The sequence below is a fragment of the Mixophyes fleayi genome, chromosome 2, assembly GCF_038048845.1.
Source record: "Mixophyes fleayi isolate aMixFle1 chromosome 2, aMixFle1.hap1, whole genome shotgun sequence".
NCBI lineage: Eukaryota > Metazoa > Chordata > Amphibia > Anura > Limnodynastidae > Mixophyes > Mixophyes fleayi.
Window position 1 is genome coordinate 359,447,314 of NC_134403.1, and position 21,499 is coordinate 359,468,812.

Consider the following 21,499-nt stretch of genomic DNA (forward strand, 5'->3'; position numbering starts at 1 on the left):
GGAAGGAGCAGGGTCCCTCAGCAGCACAGAGTATATCAGGAGATGAGTGATGTGTTAGTGAGGACAGGGCTGTATGTGACAGGGGCAGTGACATGATGTGAGGAGGGGAATGGAGGCAGCAGGAAGCCACAGACTGATAGTTATATAGGGGAAGGAGCAGGGTCCCCTAAGAGCAATGATGTCAGGCTCCTGTCACACTGATGCGGGCAGATTGTGTTGTCACTACTATATAAAACAAACTCATGCATCTAACTTGATCCTCACTATCTAACTATAGAACCAAGTAACAGTGCTGACTTCTGTAACCTGACAAGGCTCCTGTGTGCTGTACTCACACTCGGTGCTGGGTTGAAGCTGACAGAAAATGACTGTTACCTGGCTTCAGACATAATCACTGAGGGCTGTGTGGCATTAAGGTAATCTGCGGGCGCACACACAGGGCCCTTTACTAGCATGAAAAATGATGTCTGAGGTGGAAGGTCATGTAACATGGTTCCATTTATCACACACACACAGCTCCCTTCACAGATCTCCTCTGACTATGGAGAGCTGCTCTGACGGCGACAGTCACTAAGCCAGATACATTCATAATCAGAAGCAGGACGGGAAACGCTGACTGAATGCGAGATGCAGTAATACAGGGCACAGAGCTCTCCCATCTCTCTATATATATATATCGGCAATGTACAGTAAGGTCGTGCAGAGGTCCAACACACCCACTTTTGTCCAACTCAAGCTCTGGGCACCTCTGAGGTGATTTTTACCCGTATCACCAGTTACAGGGCAGGTGTAAGCGCCGGCTGATAGTGATGACGGACACGGATGCATGCCAGGACATGTGTTAAGTAAGAGAAACTGCAAAAATGCATTTAATGTACACTAAGCAAAAGAACATAATGATTTGTGTAATTAAAATCAAATGTACAAAAGTCTTTTTTTTAAAATAATGATTATAGTCATACTTGCCAACCTTATGTCGGCCGAGTCCGGGAGATCCTGAAGGGCACGAGGATTGTATTGGCGTAGGTGGCGGGGCTTCGCGAATTGCATCATTTTGGCCCCGCGGTGGTAAAAAGAACCCAAACAAGCATTACATCACAAGTGCGGGGCCAAAATGATGCAATTCGTGAATCCCCGACCCCTCTGCCCATATATGACGGCTCTATTTTAGTGAAGTGGGCAGATGCGGGAGAATCGCTAGCTCTTCCGGGAGACCTATCTGAAATTCCCAGACATTCTGGGAGAGTTGGCATGTATGATTAGAGTATTAAGAGTTGTTAATGTATTTGCTTAAGATCCGTTTGTATACTGGCTTTCGGGCGTGCAATTTTACCAACACACAAATGTGGTTCACATTGCGTTCCAAGATGAATCCGGCCTGATAGATTTCTTTATGAAGCGTCCTGAGACTTGTTGTTCCTCTGGTTTTGCTGCCTCTACCACTGACAATCTCTGTATAGCTGCAGAAGCTCCGTACGGAACCTTCTCTGTATCGGAATAAAAATGATCCAACTGGGATTAATTCTGCAAAGCAACGAAGAAAATGAATATTTAGGTAGAGCATCCAATATGCACATTATGGAGAGCTTCAGGGGGACAAACCAGTAGTAGAGAGAGGAGTTCCCAGCATATCCGTAGCTATTAATAGAAATAAATTACCTACAACACTCAAAGTTCAGTTATTTATACAAACGCTATCCCTAAGGCTGGATTTAGCACTGGGCACAGTGGCCGTGGGCCTCTGGGGGGCAGAAGATGCTCTTTCCCTGCATGTTAGGTGTCATGTTCTTTCTTTCAACTAAGTGTAGATTACGTTGTTGTTGTTTTTTTAACAACTTTATTTAAATATAACAAAACACAACCATCACAGGCACTATGCACACCAATTTAATTTTGCAAATGTGAACCAGAAATATTCAAGTAGAAGAAGACCTGTGTGCTGGGAAGGTGCATGTTAATATGTAACAATAAGGGGGTGGAGAAGGGGGGCACAGGGGTTGGGGGTTGAGGTTGACCTTTGCACCTCACTCTCTTGCTGGTCAGACTCGGCTCGGCAGCCTATTAGGAATATTTAAAGCTATCTGTACTTGTTGAGCAGATCATCCCTTCGCTGTTGGTCCTGCAACTCCACAGCTCCCCATGGTATCAACCTATCACTGAACTAGCTGGATGCAGGGTGCTTGAGGGTTTGAGTAACAGGCAGCGTGGGACCGAGGGGGGGGGGGGGGGCTGCATTGTTCACCTTTGTGGTTTTTATTCTAGGAATAATCTCCTACATGCCTGATGTATTTTTCAGGTCCATCTCAATAGCAGTTGTCGACAAATGCCAAAATGGGGCATCACGGTGGCTCAGTGGTTAGCACTTCTGCCTTACAGATCTGGGGTCATGAGTTCAATTCCCGACCATGGCCTTATCTGTGTGGAGTTTGTATGATCGCCCCGTGTTTGCGTGGCTTTCCTCCAGGTGCTCCGGTTTCCTCCCACACTCCAAAAACATACTGGTAGGTTAATTGGCTGCTATTAAATTGACCCTAGTGTCTCTCTCTCTGTCTGTCTGTGTGTGTTAGAGACTATAGACTGTAAGCTCCAATGGAGCAGGAACTGATGTGAGTGATTTCTCTGTACAGCGCTGCGGAATTAGTGGCGCTATATAAATAAATGGTGATGATGATGAATGTTACGGCGCTGTTATATTAATTAGTAATCAATTAGTTACGCCCGCCCTCCATCCTGTATGTATAATAACAAGAAAGAAAAGAGGTGATATTCTCATAAACATTTTTACATGTAGCTCAAATGCTACATTTAAAATGTATACATTTTATTATGGTTCTTAGAATAGTCCATTCACACCCCCCACAGCCCACTTTCCCAATTACACAGAAAAATAAAAGCATTAAAGTACAGCAATTGGGGAAAAAAGGAAATGAAGGTTCTCCTTAAAGTAAAAGTTCTATCAAACAATATGTGATTCCTCTTTTACATTTTCTTGTATCATTACATCCAACTTCAAACTGTACTGAAGATCTGGTTATTTCATATAGAAAGACCCAGAATAGTAAGATGAGGAGAGTTTTATTATGCAAAATAATTCCAAAGTCACATAACTTTTTTATTATATATTTCCTAAGCATTTAATTCGGAATTCCGGTAACTCAGAGTTAAGTGTATTAGAATTATTCTCCCCAATTTATTACTTCCTTAATATAAATCTATATTACCGCTATGGACTCGTTCTCTTTCTTTTTGTGTAATATAAGAACCGGTTAGAGACATTTTCAATGGATGCGCTACTCAATGTCACTATTGAAAATGCATCTAATTATCGAAAAATATAACTTTAATTTAGGTACGCTAAAAAATATAACATGATTCCTATAATTTCGTAATTTGGAGCCGTACAGACAGTAGAGAAATACGCTGATGCAATTTACGCTACAACAGCATTGTCAAGACAAAGGGGTATATTTACTAAACTGTGGGTTTGAAAAAGGGGAGATGTTGCCTATAGCAATCAATCAGATTCCAGATATCATTTTGTAGAAAACAATAGATAAATAATAACTAGAATCTGATTGGTTGCTATAGGCAACACCTCCACTTTATCAAACCCGCAGTTTAGTAGCCCAAAGTCTTTTGCCATTCAAAGTAATAGGGAATTTTCATTTAAAAATAATATTGATACAGACAATAGAGCACAGCAGGTTTTAATGCAATGTTTAACTCACCTTCCCACAGTTAATGCACATTTACAGAATTAACTGGTTTTATGTGTTTTAAATATTTCACTACTGCCCAGGTAGAATTATACAGTTTTAAGGAGTTACCAATAAAATTTTAATTATTTTTACCAAGTTATACATACCAGACTGCCCCTCTAGAAACATATTTCTGTCTTTCTTTCGGTGATAATGAATTTTAGTGAAGTTCTCTTTTAAATCCTCATTTAAAGGTCTCTATAATTTTTCACTTCAAATAAAAACTGAATTAATCTAAATGATTTGTGCTTCATGTAAGGTCTTTTGTTACGTACCAGCAGAGGAGATCATCACACTATTTAATAGTGCAGTGATACAAGAATGTAGCATAAATGTAACATTTAAAAATAAATAAATAAATGAATGTTGATGTTGAAATAGGCAGCACAGCACAAATATATCATTCAATTGAAATATTGCATTGTTCTCTAATAATTTATCAGTTTAAGAGTATGTACGGACAGGTACACTACAGGAGATCTTGGTACAGTGCTGTGCGCAGTATTTATCCACATGTTGAATGCAGAGATACCACAGTTTACAAGGGGGATCATCGAACCCTATAGTAATCTGATATTCCTTATACAGACTTAATTTTCCAAACTGTTGACAGGCCAGGCATAGCAGAAGCAGCCTTCACAGTCTATTATCTGTTAATAGCGGTGGGTAAGGGAAATCCATTTCACGTAGGGTTCTTTGTTCCCTAATTTGCACCCCCTGTATTGCAACATGGTTTATACAGGAGCAAATTTGTACCTTTTATTTTACTTTACTCTAAATGAGGCACAACATGTTCATCTTTGGGGTGCTTACAAACTGTGACCCCCTGAAATGTCTAACAGGATCAGGGCCTGATTATCCAATAGGCTGACTAGGCTGCAGCCTAGGGACTGAAGCTTTTGGGGGGCGCAAAATTGTGACAGGGCGAGGTATAAACTGGAAATTATTTGAAAATATAATCGAATAGTTGTTCTCCAAAGTAAAAAGAAGACATGAAAGAAAAATGACGTAAACTTTTAATTTTGACTTATTCCCATGGTAAAGGCTGAAGACAATAAGTCATCCTTGGGTTGACACTTGAGGATAAGCGAGTAGGTGAGACAAGGATGGGGACAAGTGCAAGCGGGACAGCCCCCTCCCCCTCCACATGTTCACCCTCAGTAGCGCTCGTTCATGCCCCCGGTCTGTATACAGATCTGATTATAAAGGAAACAAAATTAGTGACATAGATCTCAGTGATCTTTTTAAAAAAAACAAAACAAATGGAGGTGAGTTTTGGAAAACACAGGAACATAAACACTGGTAGGGGGGGGATGATGGAAGCCAGATTTTAAATTAAGGATGAGTTACTTTTTATCCACAGGAGGGGCCAGGGAACTCTTTTACCTTTTCCCCCTAAATATATTTAGAAACGCCAACGTTACCCACTTGATTTGAAAGGAAGGAAATCATATATTAATAATTTTTGGAATTCAAAAATTTTATTGAATCTATTCAAAATTTCTTTGAAAGCTTCAACTTCAAAACTTCAGGTTTTAGAGAAATGATGTTGCTTCATTTTTGATACGAGAGCATCAATATTGGGGCATTTTGATGTCAGAGCAATTTGGATACAGTCTTTAGCGTCCAATCGATTTCTCTGCTTTGTTTTTACGTTCGTTAGAGTGGAAAATCCTTGTTCGCAAAAGTAGGTTGTTGCAAAAGGCAGCAACTTGTTGACTGCCTCCTCATGTGCAAGTTTGATGCCTTTGCAGCTGTTGACATCCAAAAATATGACAGATCTGCTTTGTTTTCAAATGCAATACGTGCATCATTATTACATCGAAGCTCAAGAAGTGTCTCTGCCAACCCTGGAGGCTCTTCTGGTACAACAGCAATTTCACATTTAAAGGGGTCTACAATCCAACTGACAGCATGTGAATCGGCAGCATTACCCCAAGGAATTTCATTTTTACCCCATTTGGGGTAATTTACCCCTGTTCCCTGACCACTGATCTACAGGGTATGAGGCTTGAATGGAAGGCGAAGGGGCGTCATGGGCGTATTAGCCTAGAGCAGCCTGAATCTTTAATAAGGCCCTAAATAGGATAAAAATAATGCAGGGAAGTGTCTGGCAGCTTCTGGGTTTAGCCACACAAGATGCGCATGTTTTATTCATTCCAAATGGAACAAAACACGAGATAATTGTTGATATGAGATATCCAGCAAGGAGGAGAACATGACATCCATGTAATGTTCTGGTGTGACAGGGATGCAGTGTCCTCTATACACTGTCCTGTTACTCCGGGGGAAGCTGTCACCGCTGGTCAGAGATCCGAAGCAATCTAAGGGCTTCTTTACAGTCAGCAATAAGAGATGAACTTTTGCACCTTGGCAGATCCATGTTGCACTGCAGGGGAGCAGATTTAAAACGTGCGGACAGATTCAGAGCTGGGAGCAGCTCGTGTATTAACTCAACTCCGAATCCAAGTGCAAAAATCAAAACCACCCCCGAAAAGGCAACATGGTTTGACCAGGTGCAAATTTTAACCCTGTAGCTGGGTTTTCTCCAAACTAATGTTGCAATAATCTATTTACTTCAATTTTGTTTCGTTCTATTGTACATTAATGCTGATATCTCCCAAGGAAAGACGAGCAAGGAATAAACTCTATTATCAGTAGGGTGGCATTATTGTAACTGCTACCTGCAGATATTGGGCCTGATTCATTAAGGAAAGAAAAGCAAAAAAAAATGAGTAACTTTGTACCTGGGCAAAACCATGTTGCATTGGAGGGGGAGGTAAGTTTAAAATGTGGATACAGATTTGTAGTTGGGGCAGGGCATGTCCTAGATCAACTTTAAATTTCCGTATAAAATTAAAGCTATTAATTATTTGTGTGCTACATGAAAAAACAGCCGGTATTTAACTTATGTACAAAATAATAAACTAGTTTGCACCCCTTGTATTGTTAAATGGTTTTGTCCAGGAGAAAACTTACTCAATTTTTTGCCTTACTTTCCTTAGTGAATCAGTCCCATCGTCTTTAAGATAATTGTTTAGTTAGAAAACACACTGCTCGTTGCTTTCTCTGAGTTCCCCAGCCCCTTGTTACTCCCTCCTCACTTTCATATTCCTATTTCCTGATTTAACTAAAATTGTGGACTCTAAAGTTTTGAACGTGGTTTATTATATATCTCAGTAGAAAACAAAAGTTGTAAAACAAACCACACTACTCACTCCTTGATCCCTAAGATTACCCCTATTCAAACATACAAGATATCCTTGCACACTGTGTGGACCTACTCTAAATAGCTTTAATCAGAGGTCAGCCTTGCTACAATTATTTTACCCAACACATATAACTCCAATTGTATTTTTAATAAATAATGAGCTTTGCGGGTTTTTAACGAGAATCAAAAAAGCTTATAACAGCCCGCCATGCCAGAAGTGATCCAGTCGCTTAGCGAGAGACAGGGCCTGATTATCCAATGGGCTGCAGCCTAGGGTGCAAGACTTTTTTGGGAAGGGGCGCAAAATTTTGGGGGTGCGAAATTGGGAAAGGGGGCGGTATAAACTGAAATTAATCTTAAAATATAACAGAATAGTTGTAGGGTCGAGTTTGTTTCAACCTACCGCGTATTAGCCTGCCATGGAAGGCAATGGGGCGCTAGGGCGGCTTGAACCCTTAATCAGGCCCTGGAAATAGAAGAACAGCTAGTTCTGTCCAATTTGGTCACCTACGTTTGCTGATATAAGATCAGCCCAAGTGCAGCCAGTCTTTGACTTGAAAAAAATGGGTTCTATATTCTTTGAGGTATAACCGCATAGAATGTGTATGCAGGAGAACTAACTACAACTAAGTAACCTAAACTATTCTCTTCTCCACAGGGCTTGGAGATGCTTGGGGACATCCAGCAAGAATTGGACCATTGGATAATTTGGCAAAGGAACTAGGATCCCATTTACTGCAGGTATTAATCAGGACATACAGTGTTTGCTGCAGGTCTCTCAGTAGAGGTGTAACTATCTCCATGTAGCTGCTATGAGGCTCGGCAATAAGGGGGGCACCCCGCGGTGTGTGATCAGCTGACCTGGAGGCTCCCGCTCTTCTGTTCTGAGCATGCTCAGTAGCCTGTTGTGCAGAGTGTAGAACATTTGTGGCGTTATTTACCATGTACAGTGGCCGTACAAGTACCGCTGCTATACTCACTATCGCCATCTCAGGATGGGGAGAGCAGAGAAAAGTGGTCAAGTTCTGGCTTTCAGTTACAGAGCGCTTGTCCGAACCAGTAAGCCTTCTAACACCAGGGGCAAACACAGGATTTGTAGAGGGGGTTTCCACACCACACTACCAGTGGGTGTGACCAGCATGCATGGGGGCGTGGCTATAATATTAGACAGTGCTTGGCTGCTCTCCAACTCTTCCTATCCCCATGATATACATGAGCAATGCTGCATGCACTACTGTTAGGTGCACGCAGCTCTCCCTTTTCAAACAGAGCCGTGTGAAGCGGGAGCAGGGTCCAGCCACCTCAGTTATATAGTGCCTCAGGCTTGGAGGGGGGTTTCCTGGCACTGGGAAATCCCCCTCGCTTTGCCTATGAACACATAGGCCTGGTGAGCACTGGGTCAGTATCTTACAAAGGGGCTGATTAGACAACGCCATGGCCTATGTGAGAGCCTGACATAGCGTCGTATTGACAACCCCTTTTCCCACTTTCCAGCGTCTGGACAATTAGTGTTGCAGTCGGGTTTGAGTTCTTCTGAATGGCTCATTTTGGGGAGGGTGAAATCTGGGTATAAACTACATTTTAGATGGAGTATCTATTTCAAGTTTATTCTTTTGGTCAAATGCACAACAGTTCATATCTCCATACAGCATACTGGCATTTTTTTTCCCCTGTATTCCACCCAGGCTAAATATTTATGGGGATTTTAATAGCTTTTGTGCATACGAGTGTGTGTGTGCTGGCAGAAGCATTTAATCCACTGCAATTTTTCATTTGTGGTTGAAAGCCCTGTAGGTTTGCATAGAATGTTACCATTATTTGATAAAAATACATAGCAGGCTGCAATAATCTCTCCCCAAACCCTGTACAATCTCACTCGAGGAAATGTGTTTTTCATAAAGACACTCTGTGTTCCTTGTTGCTTTTTAATGGCCCGACCTGTCTCTTCATTTGAAACATCATCTTACCAGTACCAGTTTTACTACTTAATCAAAGCTAAATGTCTAGGCCTCTCTAGAGAGGAGGGCAAATAACGTTAATTAGTATAACTGTGATTAAACTAAACGAAACATTTTGGCTGTAAGCAGGGGTGTAGGAACTGGGAGCGTTAGAGGGGGCAGTTGCCCCCATGATTTCTTTCAGGGGAGCAAAGACTGTGTTTTGCCCCACCATGAACTTCTACACAAAAGTCTTTATGCTACTTCCTGAAGTCACGGTATCTGTTCTAAACTTTTTTAAATGATAGATTGTCTTAGTATAATTACTAAATTTTCTTTAGTATAGATTGCCTTAGTATAGATTTAATACAGATTGATTTGTTTCTTTAAAAAAACTCTAACGGCTAGATTTACTAAACTGCAGGCATGAAAAAGTGGAGATGTTGCCTGTAGCAACCAATCAGATTCTACTTATCATTTATTTAGTACATTCTACAAAATGACAGCTAGAATCTGATTGGTTGCTGTAGGCAACATACCCACTTTTTCAAACCCGCCGTTTAGTAAATATACCCTTAAGTGTTCCGTTCATAAACATTTAAGAAATAACCTGTATTGATGCTGGATAATTATTCACTTTACGTTTACCCTGAATTTTGTGCGGTGCGTCCAGTAACAAACATGAGATATAGCAATCTGAATGTATAGCACATACCATAAGCAGTGAGGCAGTGGCTATAGCTTTAAAAACACCCCCAATCAAATGGGATCAGGCTGTCAACGAAATCTGAATACAAACTAGGTTAATGACTATGAAAAATGTACATTTTGAAGATGAACAATTTAATTTATCTATCTTTCTAACAGCCATTGTACTAAGTGGCAGTTAATATTAATAATATTTATTTAATAATGTATAAATATATTTTTGGCCAACCCCTGAAACACTGACAAAAATTAAGATAGGTTTGGGAGTCTTTGTATATCTACAGTCACTGTTACAACTGTCGTAAAACGAGATACCAAACGCAAGAAAAGGGGGCTTCAAGCCTTAAAGTAGTCCCTGGCCTTTTGCCTTCCCATGAAAATCTTCGTTCCTACAACCCTGACTGTAGGTTAGAGGTCACTTTCCTGCCAGCAGAACCGGTGTCTGGTATAATGGCGTTTGCTGATCTCCGTCCTCTGTGTTATACAATAACTGATACCACACAAGGATCACTTTTTTTTTCTCTGGTTATGTCGATTTCATAGATAAAGACAGAACACCAGACTTTTACTTAATGAGCCAAAAATATTTATATTTATTTATGCATTTGAAAGTAATAGTTGATCTGTTTTACAATGCCAGACTGGGAGAAATGAGGGCTTATATAGGCCTGGATTAAAATGTTTTGCCCTCCTAGGCCTGTTTTTCTGTGTGACAGAGGCAGTGACCTGATGTGAGGAGGTGAATGGAGGCAGCAGGAAGCCACAGACTGAGAGTTATATAGTGGAAGGAGCAGGGTCCCCCAGTAGCACAGAGTAAGGATGTGATGCTTGTGTCACACTGATGCAGGAAGATTGCGGTGTAACAAAGTTGATATATACATTTTGTTAGCTTATTAAATAGTGTTTTGTAATTAGCAAGACACAACAAAACAGATTTCCTCTGTGTACCCGTTGGCCAGGGAGAGAGCACATAATATAGGGTGCATTTCAGATCATAGCTGGACTCAAAAGCTGAATCAGACTGTCAGCATACAATCAGGGGTACAGAGATAGAGGGGGAGCAAGTACAAAGTATCGGGGCACTGGCATGTTTGTTTAGTGAGAGGAGCCACTAACCTGGTGTAGACACACCGCCCTTGGTAGCTATGGAATGGATCCCAAAAAGTTACTGTACTGGGGGTCTGATATTCTTCTTGGCGGCCCTGCATACAATATGTTCTTCCCATGGAGAGGTGGGACCAGGGAGGGTGCTCTAACATAGTCTGAGCACAGTAAGGGTATGTTTGCGTAACTGGCAGACTTGCACAGATACACAGATACGCCCGTCAGGAGACAGATCACTTGCGGGATGCACTGATGACGGTCAGTGCCGCTAGGTACTTGTTTGTGATTGGATGATTGCAGATTGACATCTCCAGCTGATAGTGATTCTTTTATCGTTTGTGCTCATATTATATGATTTAGCAGGCATACGTTAGCATGTTTATTTTGCTGTTTTACATTTTCAAAAATAAAATATTCCAGTTGTACTATAAAGGTCATTATGTTTTATTTTCAAAACAAACCTGATACAAACGTGTATTTCACAACAAAACAATTTTTTTTAAAAAAGTGATATATGCCTGATGTATATGTTACTGGGGCGGACCTGGATGCCTCTGATTGAACATACGTGTGTAAATACGCTGTTATCACGTGGAATTTTTTTATCTTTTATTTTGACTGATATGAATCCAACCATCAGTCTGAGAGAGGTGCTCTCTATTAAACGCTGTCTCCCAGGTGAATGGAGGCACAGAGGAATAGTGCACTAGGCCCCCACATGTCAAGTACCACTTCTTGCATTGTCTGTACTGGCACTGGGTTGTGACATCATATTCCAGCGCAGAACTCCCAGCCCATTACCAACATGGAGGAGTAAGGTCCAGCAGCTTCACAGGATAGAAGCTAACAGCTGCTGCCCATACTGGTCAGCGGCCGCGCAGAGTGAGGGGGGCGCTGCGGTGAAAATAAAGATGGAATGAGTGACATTATTTCCCTCATTCAGTGTTTTAGGATCCCCTAAATACTGGCCTAGGTTCCCCTAGAAGTAGCTCCAGCCCCGATGACAGGTCCTCTTCAAAGGGTATTTCATACCTTGTGCCTCAGTGAAATCACTAGTTCCAAGCAAACTGACTGAATACTGGTTCAGCCCAAAAAATGTCTGCCTCCACTGTGTATAGATACAGATGGACTATGGGCTGTTTTGTACCCAGGGCCTGATCAACCACTAGGCTGACCAGGCTGCAGCCTGGGGCGCTGGGTCCCGGGGGGCGCTGCACTGTGGGTATTTTTTTTTTTTTTCATTTTTTTTTTTTCTTCATTCATTTTTTTTTTCGGGGTGGGGGAGGGGGGGTCGCCGCTGGAAATCGCCAGGGGGGGGGGGATCGCCGCGGGGGGGGGGGGGGGGGGGTGGAGGTTTCGACGATCAAAAGCATTGGTGGTCAGTGGTTAGCAACACACAGCCAATCGCCAGGCTGCCTGTTGCTGTGCAGCAGACAGGAAGCAGGACGTCTTCACTTCCTATCTGCTGATCTGAGGAGAGGAGCGATGCTGGCACAACTACAGGTAAGTGAAGGGGGGAACTGCCCTGCATATCTATAGGGAGGGGGGTGAACTGCCCTGCATATCTATAGGGAGGGGGGGAACTGCCCTGCATATCTATAGGGAGGGAGGGGGAACTGCCCTGCATATCTATAGGGAGGGGGGGGGAACTGCCCTGCATATCTATAGGGAGGGGGGGGAACTGCCCTGCATATCTATAGGGAGGGGGGGGGAACTGCCCTGCATATCTATAGGGAGGGGGGGAACTGTCCTGCATATCTATAGGGAGGGGGGGGAACTGCCCTGCATATCTATAGAGAGGGGGGGAACTGCCCTGCATATCTATAGGGAGGGGGGGAACTGCCCTGCATATCTATAGGGAGGGGGGGGGGGAACTGCCCTGCATATCTATAGGGGGGGGGGGGAACTGCCCTGCATATCTATAGGGAGGGGGGGAACTGCCCTGCATATCTATAGGAAGGGGGGGGGAACTACCCTGCATATCTATAGGGAAGGGGGGAACTACCCTGCATATCTATAGGGAGGGGGGGGGACTACCCTGCATATCTATAGGGAGGGAGAGGGGGGACTGTCCTGCATATCTATAGGGAGGGGGAGAACTGCCCTGCATATCTATAGGGAGGGGGAACTGCCCTGCATATCTATAGGAAGGGGGGGGGAACTACCCTGCATATCTATAGAGAGGGGGGGAACTACCCTGCATATCTATAGGGAGGGGGGGGGACTACCCTGCATATCTATAGGGAGGGAGAGGGGGGACTGTCATGCATATGTATAGGGAGGGAGAGGGCGACTGTCATACAAATCTATAGGGTGGGAGGGGGGGGCTGCCATGAAAATCTATAGGGAGGTAGAGAGGTTGATATGTATGAAGGAGGGCAGAGGAGGGGGGCTGATATATGTGACTGGGGGAGTTTTGATGTGACGGGGGGGGGGATAGCTACAGAGTGGAGGTAAGGAAAATAGCTGCAAGGGGATGGATGCAGGGTGGGAGGTGAAAGAAAATGGCTTGCAGCAGGGGTTAAGGAAAATGGCTGTGGGGGGGGGGGGGGGTTGTGGTTAAGGAAAATGGCTGCAGGGGGTATTTAAAAAATAGAGCAGCTTTGGGGGGCAGAATCTCATGATTGTGTGGTGGTCACATGGGTGGTCTCAGCAATTACTAGAATACTAAATATTAGTGAGATGGGGCTGGTAGAGGGTTTGTATTTGATTGACAACAAATATTCAGATACTGCTTATATATGCCTGTCCAATGGGGTACTTTTAGCTGGCCATAATGGAGTGTTTTGTTTTCACTAAAGGGCCTAATCATTCAGGGTTTTGCATTATAATACATTTTTGCATTTTCAAAAAAGGACGCCAACTTTCCAGAAGCCAGCGACAGGATAACAAAGTTGCAAGAGAGAAGAGCAAGGACAGGTAAAAGACAATGGCACAATCTGTCTAAATTTGAATGCTGGAGAATACACCTGAACATTCATATTCAGGAGTGTTCCTATACTCCTATATATTCGGAGGAGGGGGGAGGGGGGGGCGCTGCGGCCGTATTAGCCTAGGGCGGCCAGAACCCTTAATCAGGCCCTGTTTGTACCGTTTAATCCAACTTTACAAGTGAGATGTCTGCTCCATGTACTGAATGACACCTCCTGTCTGTATAGGGAACATACTTGGCAATGCTGCATATAGATGACTTGACCACTTAAAAGTATTTGTGTATTCACTGCTTTACAGAATAGGAAACATGAGTCTATATGTATATAATGATCTCCATGTGTCTGCTATAACTAATCAGAGATAAGCAGACTAAACAGTGCAAACAGATTTGTTTCTTAACCTAAACTGTATTTAATTTTGCATGCAATTTCTTACATACGGTACATTAATAAAAAACAGCTATATATGATAAAAAGTAATATTGATCAAATTTACATTGTAGATGTTGAAAATGACACAAGCATAAATATTATCCAGATATACAATGCAAGTAAGGGCATATTTACGCATATATATAATTCCATGGCATAGGTGGGCTTCAGTTGCATAGGTAGGCCACACATGTATTCATGGCATTTACAGTCCCAGGTTTGTGGTGAGGACAAAGGGGCTTTCATAGATTAAGGCTACACACTTCATGAATTTTGCTTTTTTGCACCCTTTATCTCAATCTCACTTGTGTGCGTACGTACGTACGTACGTACGTACGTACATATAATATATATATATATATATATATATATATATATATATATATATATATATAAATAACACCATACTTTCTGAGATTTGAGATCCCCAGCTCAGAAGGCCGTGTCCTGGGGGCGTGACTATGGGAGCCGCGTCATTAGGCCACGCCCCCCTCTGCTACACAACACCATGGGCTAGATTTACTAAGCTGCGGGTTTGAAAAAGTGGGGATGTTGCCTATAGCAACCAATCAGATTCTAGCTTTCATTTATTTAGTAAATGACAGCTAGAATCTGATTGGTTGCTATAGGCAACATCCCCACTTTTTCAAACCCGCACCTTAGTAAATCTAGCCCCATTTGTCTATTACAGCAGGAGGAAGCCACCTACTTCACTAAGGGAGTGCTCGGGAGGTTGGGAGTTTCTGGGAGAACTCCCAGAAATTCGGGAGTCTCCTGGTCATTCCCGGGAGAGTAGGCAACTATGTAGTATATATTATAGAAATAATAATAGATTGTATTTGTACTACAGTATTGACTGATTTTGACTTCTAAAAAAGAAAAGTGGAGGTGGTGCCCATAGCAACCAATCAGATTCTAGCTCTCATGTTCTAGACTGTAATAGATAAATGATAAATAGAATCTGACTGGTTGCTATGGGCAACACCTACATGTTTCCTCATTTGATAAATCTACCCCTTAAACTCCTAAATCATTAGAGAACAATGCAATATTTCAATTGAATGTGTGCTGCCTATTTCAAAATCAACATTCATTTATTTTTTTAAATATTTCCCACCCTATTCTCTTGAAGTCAGGTTCACAGGCCTGTAATTTTTGTGGTTCTGATTTTGTTTCCTTCTTAAAGATTAGTAGCGCAGATGTTTGGGGCAGCACAGTGGTCTAGTGGTTAGCACTTCTGCCTTACAGCACTGGGGTCATGAGTTCGATTCCTGACCATGGCCTTATCTGTGTGGAGCTTGTATGTTCTCCCTGTGTTTGCGTGGGTTTCCTCCAGGTGCTCCGGTTTCCTTCCACACTCCAAAAACATACTGGTAGGTTAATTGGCTGCTATCAAATTGACCCTAGTCTCTCTCTGTCTGTGTGTGTGTTAGGGAATTTAGACTGTAAGCTCCAATGGGGCAGGGACTGCGGAATTAGTGGCGCTATATAGATGATGATGGTTATTTTGTTTGACAGGAGATGATGAATGTGGTCACCAGTCCTTACTAATAAGCCGGTTTATACACCTAGAGCAGTGTTGGCTAACCTGTGACACTCCAGGTGTTTGTGAAACTACAATTCCCAGCATACCCTTCCAGCAATAAGCTGCTATATAGTAACAAAGCATGCTGGGGCTTGTAGTTTCACAACACCTGGGGTGTCACAGGTTAGCCAACACTAGCCTAGACCACTAGACCACTTATGAACATACATTTTTATTCGTCTAACACTAAAATAAATTTTCTTCTTTTCTGCAGACTTTAGACGGATTTGTTTTCGTTGTTGCTTCTGATGGAAAAATAATGTACATTTCCGAGACGGCTTCTGTGCATCTGGGATTATCACAGGTAAGACAGCCAATCACCTGTGCACCACAAAAGTACACGTTTTACGGACTGAAATAATGCAATACAATTATAAAATTATATGGGGCACTTTCAATTAGCCGCGGAGTGCCTCTGGAATGGTGGTGAAGGCACTCCGGGGCGATGTAACATTACGGATAGGGGTGCGAGGAGAAATCTGCGATGTTGATGCCCCTATATGTTCCATTTGCAATAAAAAGATTTAAACATAGACCAGAAGAAGGAAAGCAAGTATACTGTCAGAGCGTCACAGTGTAAAGTGCTGGATTGTTTAATGTGCACATGATTGATTGCAAGAACACATTGGGGTAAATTTACTAAACTGGTTTGAAAAAGTGGAAATGTTGCGTATAGCAACCAATCAGATTCTAGCTTCATTCTAGATTTGTTTATTAAGAACATTCTACAAAATAACAGCTAGAATCTGATTGGTTGCTATAGGCAACATCTCCACTTTTTCAAACCCGCAGCTTGATAAATTTACTCTATTGTGTGATATATATATATATATATGCTTTGCGGCTTTACTGTATTATATATATGTAATATAGCGGTATAGCGGGATTCATCATCATCATCATCATCAACATTTATTTATATAGCGCCAGCAAATTCCGTAGTGCTTTACAATTGGGAACAAACATTAATAAGACAATACTGGGTAATACATACAGACAGAGATGTAAGAGAACCCTGCTCGTAAGCTTACATTCTTTGGGACAATGGGAGTTTGAAACACAAGGGCATGTGCTACATCATATTGCACATTGGACCAGCTAGAATGCAAAGGTAAAAAGTATTGAGTGGGCTGTGTGATCAGTCACACAGCAGTGTTGGTCAGAGGATTGTTGTCTTGTGTTTGCTGTGTAGAGGATGGTAATAGGGTAACCTAGGGAGATTAAGATGGTGGTTGAGGAATATCATAACCTTGTCTGAAGAGGTGGGTTTTCAGAGAACGCTTGAAGGTTTGAAGACTAGAGGAAAGTCCTACTGTGCGAGGGAGGGAATTCCATACAGTGGGTGCAGCCCGAACAAAGTCCTGTAACTGAGAATAGGAGGATGTGATGAGAGAGGAAGAGAGACATGGATCTTGTGCAGAACGGAGGTGTCGAGTTGGGAGATATTTTGAGACAACTGAGGAGATGTATGTCAGTGCAATTTTGTTGACGGCCTTTTATGTTAGGAAATTGAGGAAAGATTGAGGAAAGAAGACAGGTTTTAGATGATGGTATAAATTAAAGTTAGGCAAATGTATATCAACCGACTTCAAAGGTAATTTATTGTCTCTCATTTGCATTATATTTTATATGTGAGACATTTAAAATATTTCTCAGCATTCTATAAATGATTGTTGCCCATTCAGCCGCCAAAAAGCCGCATTGGGGCTTTTCCGGACTTTATCTGCGTCCCAAAACATGAGGGGCCTGAGTCATTAAGGAAAGCAAGCCAAAAAAAAGGAGTAAATGTTTACCAGGACAAATCATGTTACAATTCAAGGGGTGCAGTTAGTTTATTTTTTTGCACATAAGTTAAACACTGTCTGTTTTTTCATGTAGCACACAAATACTTGATATATTTATTTATTTGGAGCTAGTGTTGTGAATCCTCACAGTAATTGCATTCTGACAGCTGTCATCTGGAGCTAGTGTTGTGAATCCTCACAGTAGTTGCATTCTGACAGCTGTCATCTGCAGCTAGTGTTGTGAATCCTCACAGTAATTGCTTTCTGACAGCTGTCACCTGGAGCTAGTGTTGTGAATCCTCACACACATCTGCATATACCTAGGCTGCTAAAGAGCTGGAATTTCACCATATCTCGTATATGTTATTTAGATAAAATCATAAAAGAGTGTGAGCTCATCAATCAAATACAAAGTATAACTTCTACAATGAGAGTGGTTGTGTGGACATCCCCTTCCTCACTTTCCTGGGTAATCAGTGTATTAACCCCACAGTATTTATGGCCTGGTTCACAGGGCCCAAGGGTTTACCAGGCCTAAATGCATACACATCTTAACACCAAATACAACAGGAGATTTTTAAAAATGTAAGACAAACATTATAACCTTGTTGAAATGATTAAAACTATTTGTGAAACATGGACTATCAGCATCATTTCCAACCTTGTCACATCTGGAAGAGATTTTATGTCTGAACGGTAATCTCCGAGCCCCCCCAGAGCACCGATAATAATAGAGATCGGAATATTCTTTTCTCCTCAGCTTTAACTGCTTAGGAAAGGTTTGTGTTTAATACGTCTGGTGATTTGTCATGTTTGGTAAAACCTCCTGTCTTTACAACAGAGATTCTTATAGACAATAAATCTCTTCTTCTGTCAGCTAAAAAGATATTACATTTGTGTGGTTGAAAAAACAGATAAAGAAACTAAAGGTTTATTGGATGACTTTGACTTTCTCAAACCCAGAGGACTGCGAGAATCTCGTAAAAATTTATAGTATGTGAAGGAGTGCAAGACTTTAATATCGTCTCTGCCAATAAAGCCATGAGTATTTCATGCTGTAATGGGTCCAGGATACATAGTGAGTGACATACACAATGTACATGGCCCGTTTGCATCAGTAATACTGCGGAATGCTGCATAATCCTCTAGACCTTCTAAGAGAAGGTCCTAGACTTCACCACCCGGTCTGTAGGGGGGTAGGAGGAATGGAGGGAGGTTTTTCCTGCACAGTTCATCTGGGGTTCTCTCTCACCGTCCGTAACCGATTGTTATTGACCTGTTCTACTGGTGTCACCTGCCACCAGGCACTCGATGACTCGCGAATGCCTACAGAGCAATAGTGGCTGCCACCAGTAGACACTTTCAAAGGAGTCAATGGCACCTAGAACCGTTTGCTGGGTAGCTGCTATAGCTGCTGCAGCACCTCTCTGCTGTAGGCTGGCTGGTACCTGCTGACTGCTTACTATGGATCAGGACTGCTGGGTAGTGGGCAGAGTGTTGACACAGAGATGCTGGGGAACAGATTAGAGTGTAAGCTCTTATCTGTTGGCCACAAGATGCAGCAGCCAATAGACCTCAGGCAGAATCTTCAAACAGTGATGTTTTATTGCTCAAGAGTTCCGACAAGGACCTTTCCACACTAGTTAGTGGTACTGGTGATCATCCAGAAGTACAGATGGAATACTACAGTTAAAATAAAAAATACAGCTCTTATATACTGTTTCTGCTACACATGTTGGCAGGGGGTAGCCCAGCCCTCTGATCCTAGCTGGCACCACAAAGTCTGAGATATTACATTCAATGTTAACATCAGGATGTAATATATTCTCTGAACTTGGATTTATTGCAATTTAAACTTTACATCAATTTGTGATTTCCTAAATTACTTGTTGTTAGGTTTCCTATCTCTATAAGACACAGGATGTAAGTCTAACGACCCCCTCCTGTGCGTTCACTCTATAGGAAGTTTTGACCACTCACAAATAAAAAGGCCTAATAAGCATGGGACTCCCTTTAGAAAAGGCGCACTATGCCACTAATTGAAATAAATTTGCAATAAAATGCAGCATAACGGATTAGCTGCTACATTGCTGGAACAGTTCATCCACTCCTGTTCTACAATATAGAGAGTGGCCATGGGACCTGCGAAGTAGACTGGAATCACGCGACTCACCGCGCCCCGCCTTCCAACCACGCCCTCTGACCGGGATGTACCGGAATTGCCTTCTCAAAGGTTGGCAAGTATGGTATAAGACCTGTAACTGAGGAAGCAGCAGACAGCTGAGAACATAGAACAGGCAGTGTTTGCATATAACGTAAGCTGCTATAAAGCACTAATTAAAACATTTTTTTTTTTTTTATCAGGGCCTGGTAACACTTCAGTATAACTATCTAAGAACAGAATCTCTTGAAATGGTTGTGCATGGGAATAACAACAACAATAATAATATTAATAATAATTATGGTGGCTCAGTGGTTAGCACTTCTGCCTCACAACACTGGGGTTCAGAGCCGGATTTAGAACTCATGGGGCCCTAGGTAGGATACTGGAATGGGGCCCCCATCCCTGAAACAATCCATAGCACTATTTTTTGGTAGCATACCATATACCCCTATAATTAAGCAGAAGTGAAAGTATGTGTCGGGCGTGCTGCCAAAGGAGGTGTGGCATAGCAATGGGGGCGTGGCTTGCATAATTGGGGGCGTACCTAACATGTGAAAAAGGCATCCCTAAATAATTACCGAGCAGTCCCGTTTTTTTAAGTAGTTTCGGTCAAAACAACTTAACAAGTATTTAAGTCAGGGCAGAAAGTTGTTTGCAAAAAAAATATGCCTAAATTCAAGTATGTGCCCTTGTCACTTTTGTCTCTCTATCATCACGCTGTGCCCCTTCATTGTCACTTTTGTCCCTCCATCATCATACTATGCCCCTTCACATCACTTCTGTGCCCCTTCATCATCACCTCTGAGCCCCTTCATCACCTCTGTGCCCTTCATCATCACACTGTGTATTACCCTATTAAGATGAATGGTTAGGGCTTTTGCACAGTCACAGATTAGGAAGGTGATGGGTCTACATGAATCACAGTGTCAGGTTCTTCTCTGGCTTATGCAGGACAATTATTAAAGCCTCCAGCATAGAGCCAGGCCAGGTAGAGAGCTTGTTTGATTGGTGTAGAAGTGCCTCCTTTGTTTTACTTACCTTTCTATTGCTTTTTTCTCTTTTGTCTTCCTGTCTTCTTTCTTCTCCAATGTGCTGCTCCTCTCTGCTCCTCGGTTAGTCCTCACTGTGGCCGGAAACAGATAAAAAAAACAAACAGTCACGTGATCGCGTGGCGGCTACCGGCAGTCTCTCCTCCTCTCTGCTATCACTGAATGTCTCAGTGGGAGGAGAGACTACTGGGAGCCACCGCGCGATCACGTGACTGTTTTATTTTTTAATTAAATCTGTTTCCGGCTGCAATTTGTTTTATTATGCCGGCGGACAGACGGGGACGGCAGGCGGAGGGGATCGTCCCTCCACTTTGCCTATCCCGCTTACCGCCGGCCCTGGGAGGGCCCTCTGGGGACCGTTGGGCCCTAGGCGTTGCCTAGCGGTAAATCCGGCCCTGCTGGGGTCATGAGCTAGATTCCTGACCATGGATACCGTATCTGTGTGTAGTTTGTATGTTCTCCCCATGTTGGCGTGGGTTTCCTCCCACACTCCAAAAACATACTGGTAGGTTAATTGTCTACTATTAAAGTCTCTCTCTGTCTGTGTATGTATGTCAGGGAATTTAGACTGTAAGCCCCAATGGGGCGGGGAATGATGTGAGTGAGTTCTCTGTACAGCGCTGCGGAATTAGTGGCGCTATATAAATAGCTGATGATGACAACAATAATAATACGAATAAAGCTGTCTACCATTATTGTGATACAACCAGCGATATCTGCAGATTAGCTCCATATCATTATGTGTGACCCTAAACCACAAAAATGACAAAGAATAATAGATAGGGTGAATATTGGGCATGCTACTTGTGTATGGTTAGGTAATGGGACATTAGA

General features: G+C 42.4%; 1 protein-coding gene across 1 annotated transcript in view; it reads left to right on the plus strand.

The window, feature by feature from the left end:
* The window catches only part of SIM2 (SIM bHLH transcription factor 2), an 82,248-nt gene that overhangs the window by 26,253 nt on the left and 34,496 nt on the right, over nucleotides 1-21,499 (plus strand). The window contains exons 2-3 of the mRNA XM_075197231.1: nucleotides 7,628-7,710; nucleotides 15,883-15,972. Coding sequence (XP_075053332.1) covers nucleotides 7,628-7,710; nucleotides 15,883-15,972 — 173 coding nt within the window. The remainder of the gene's footprint in view (nucleotides 1-7,627; nucleotides 7,711-15,882; nucleotides 15,973-21,499) is intronic.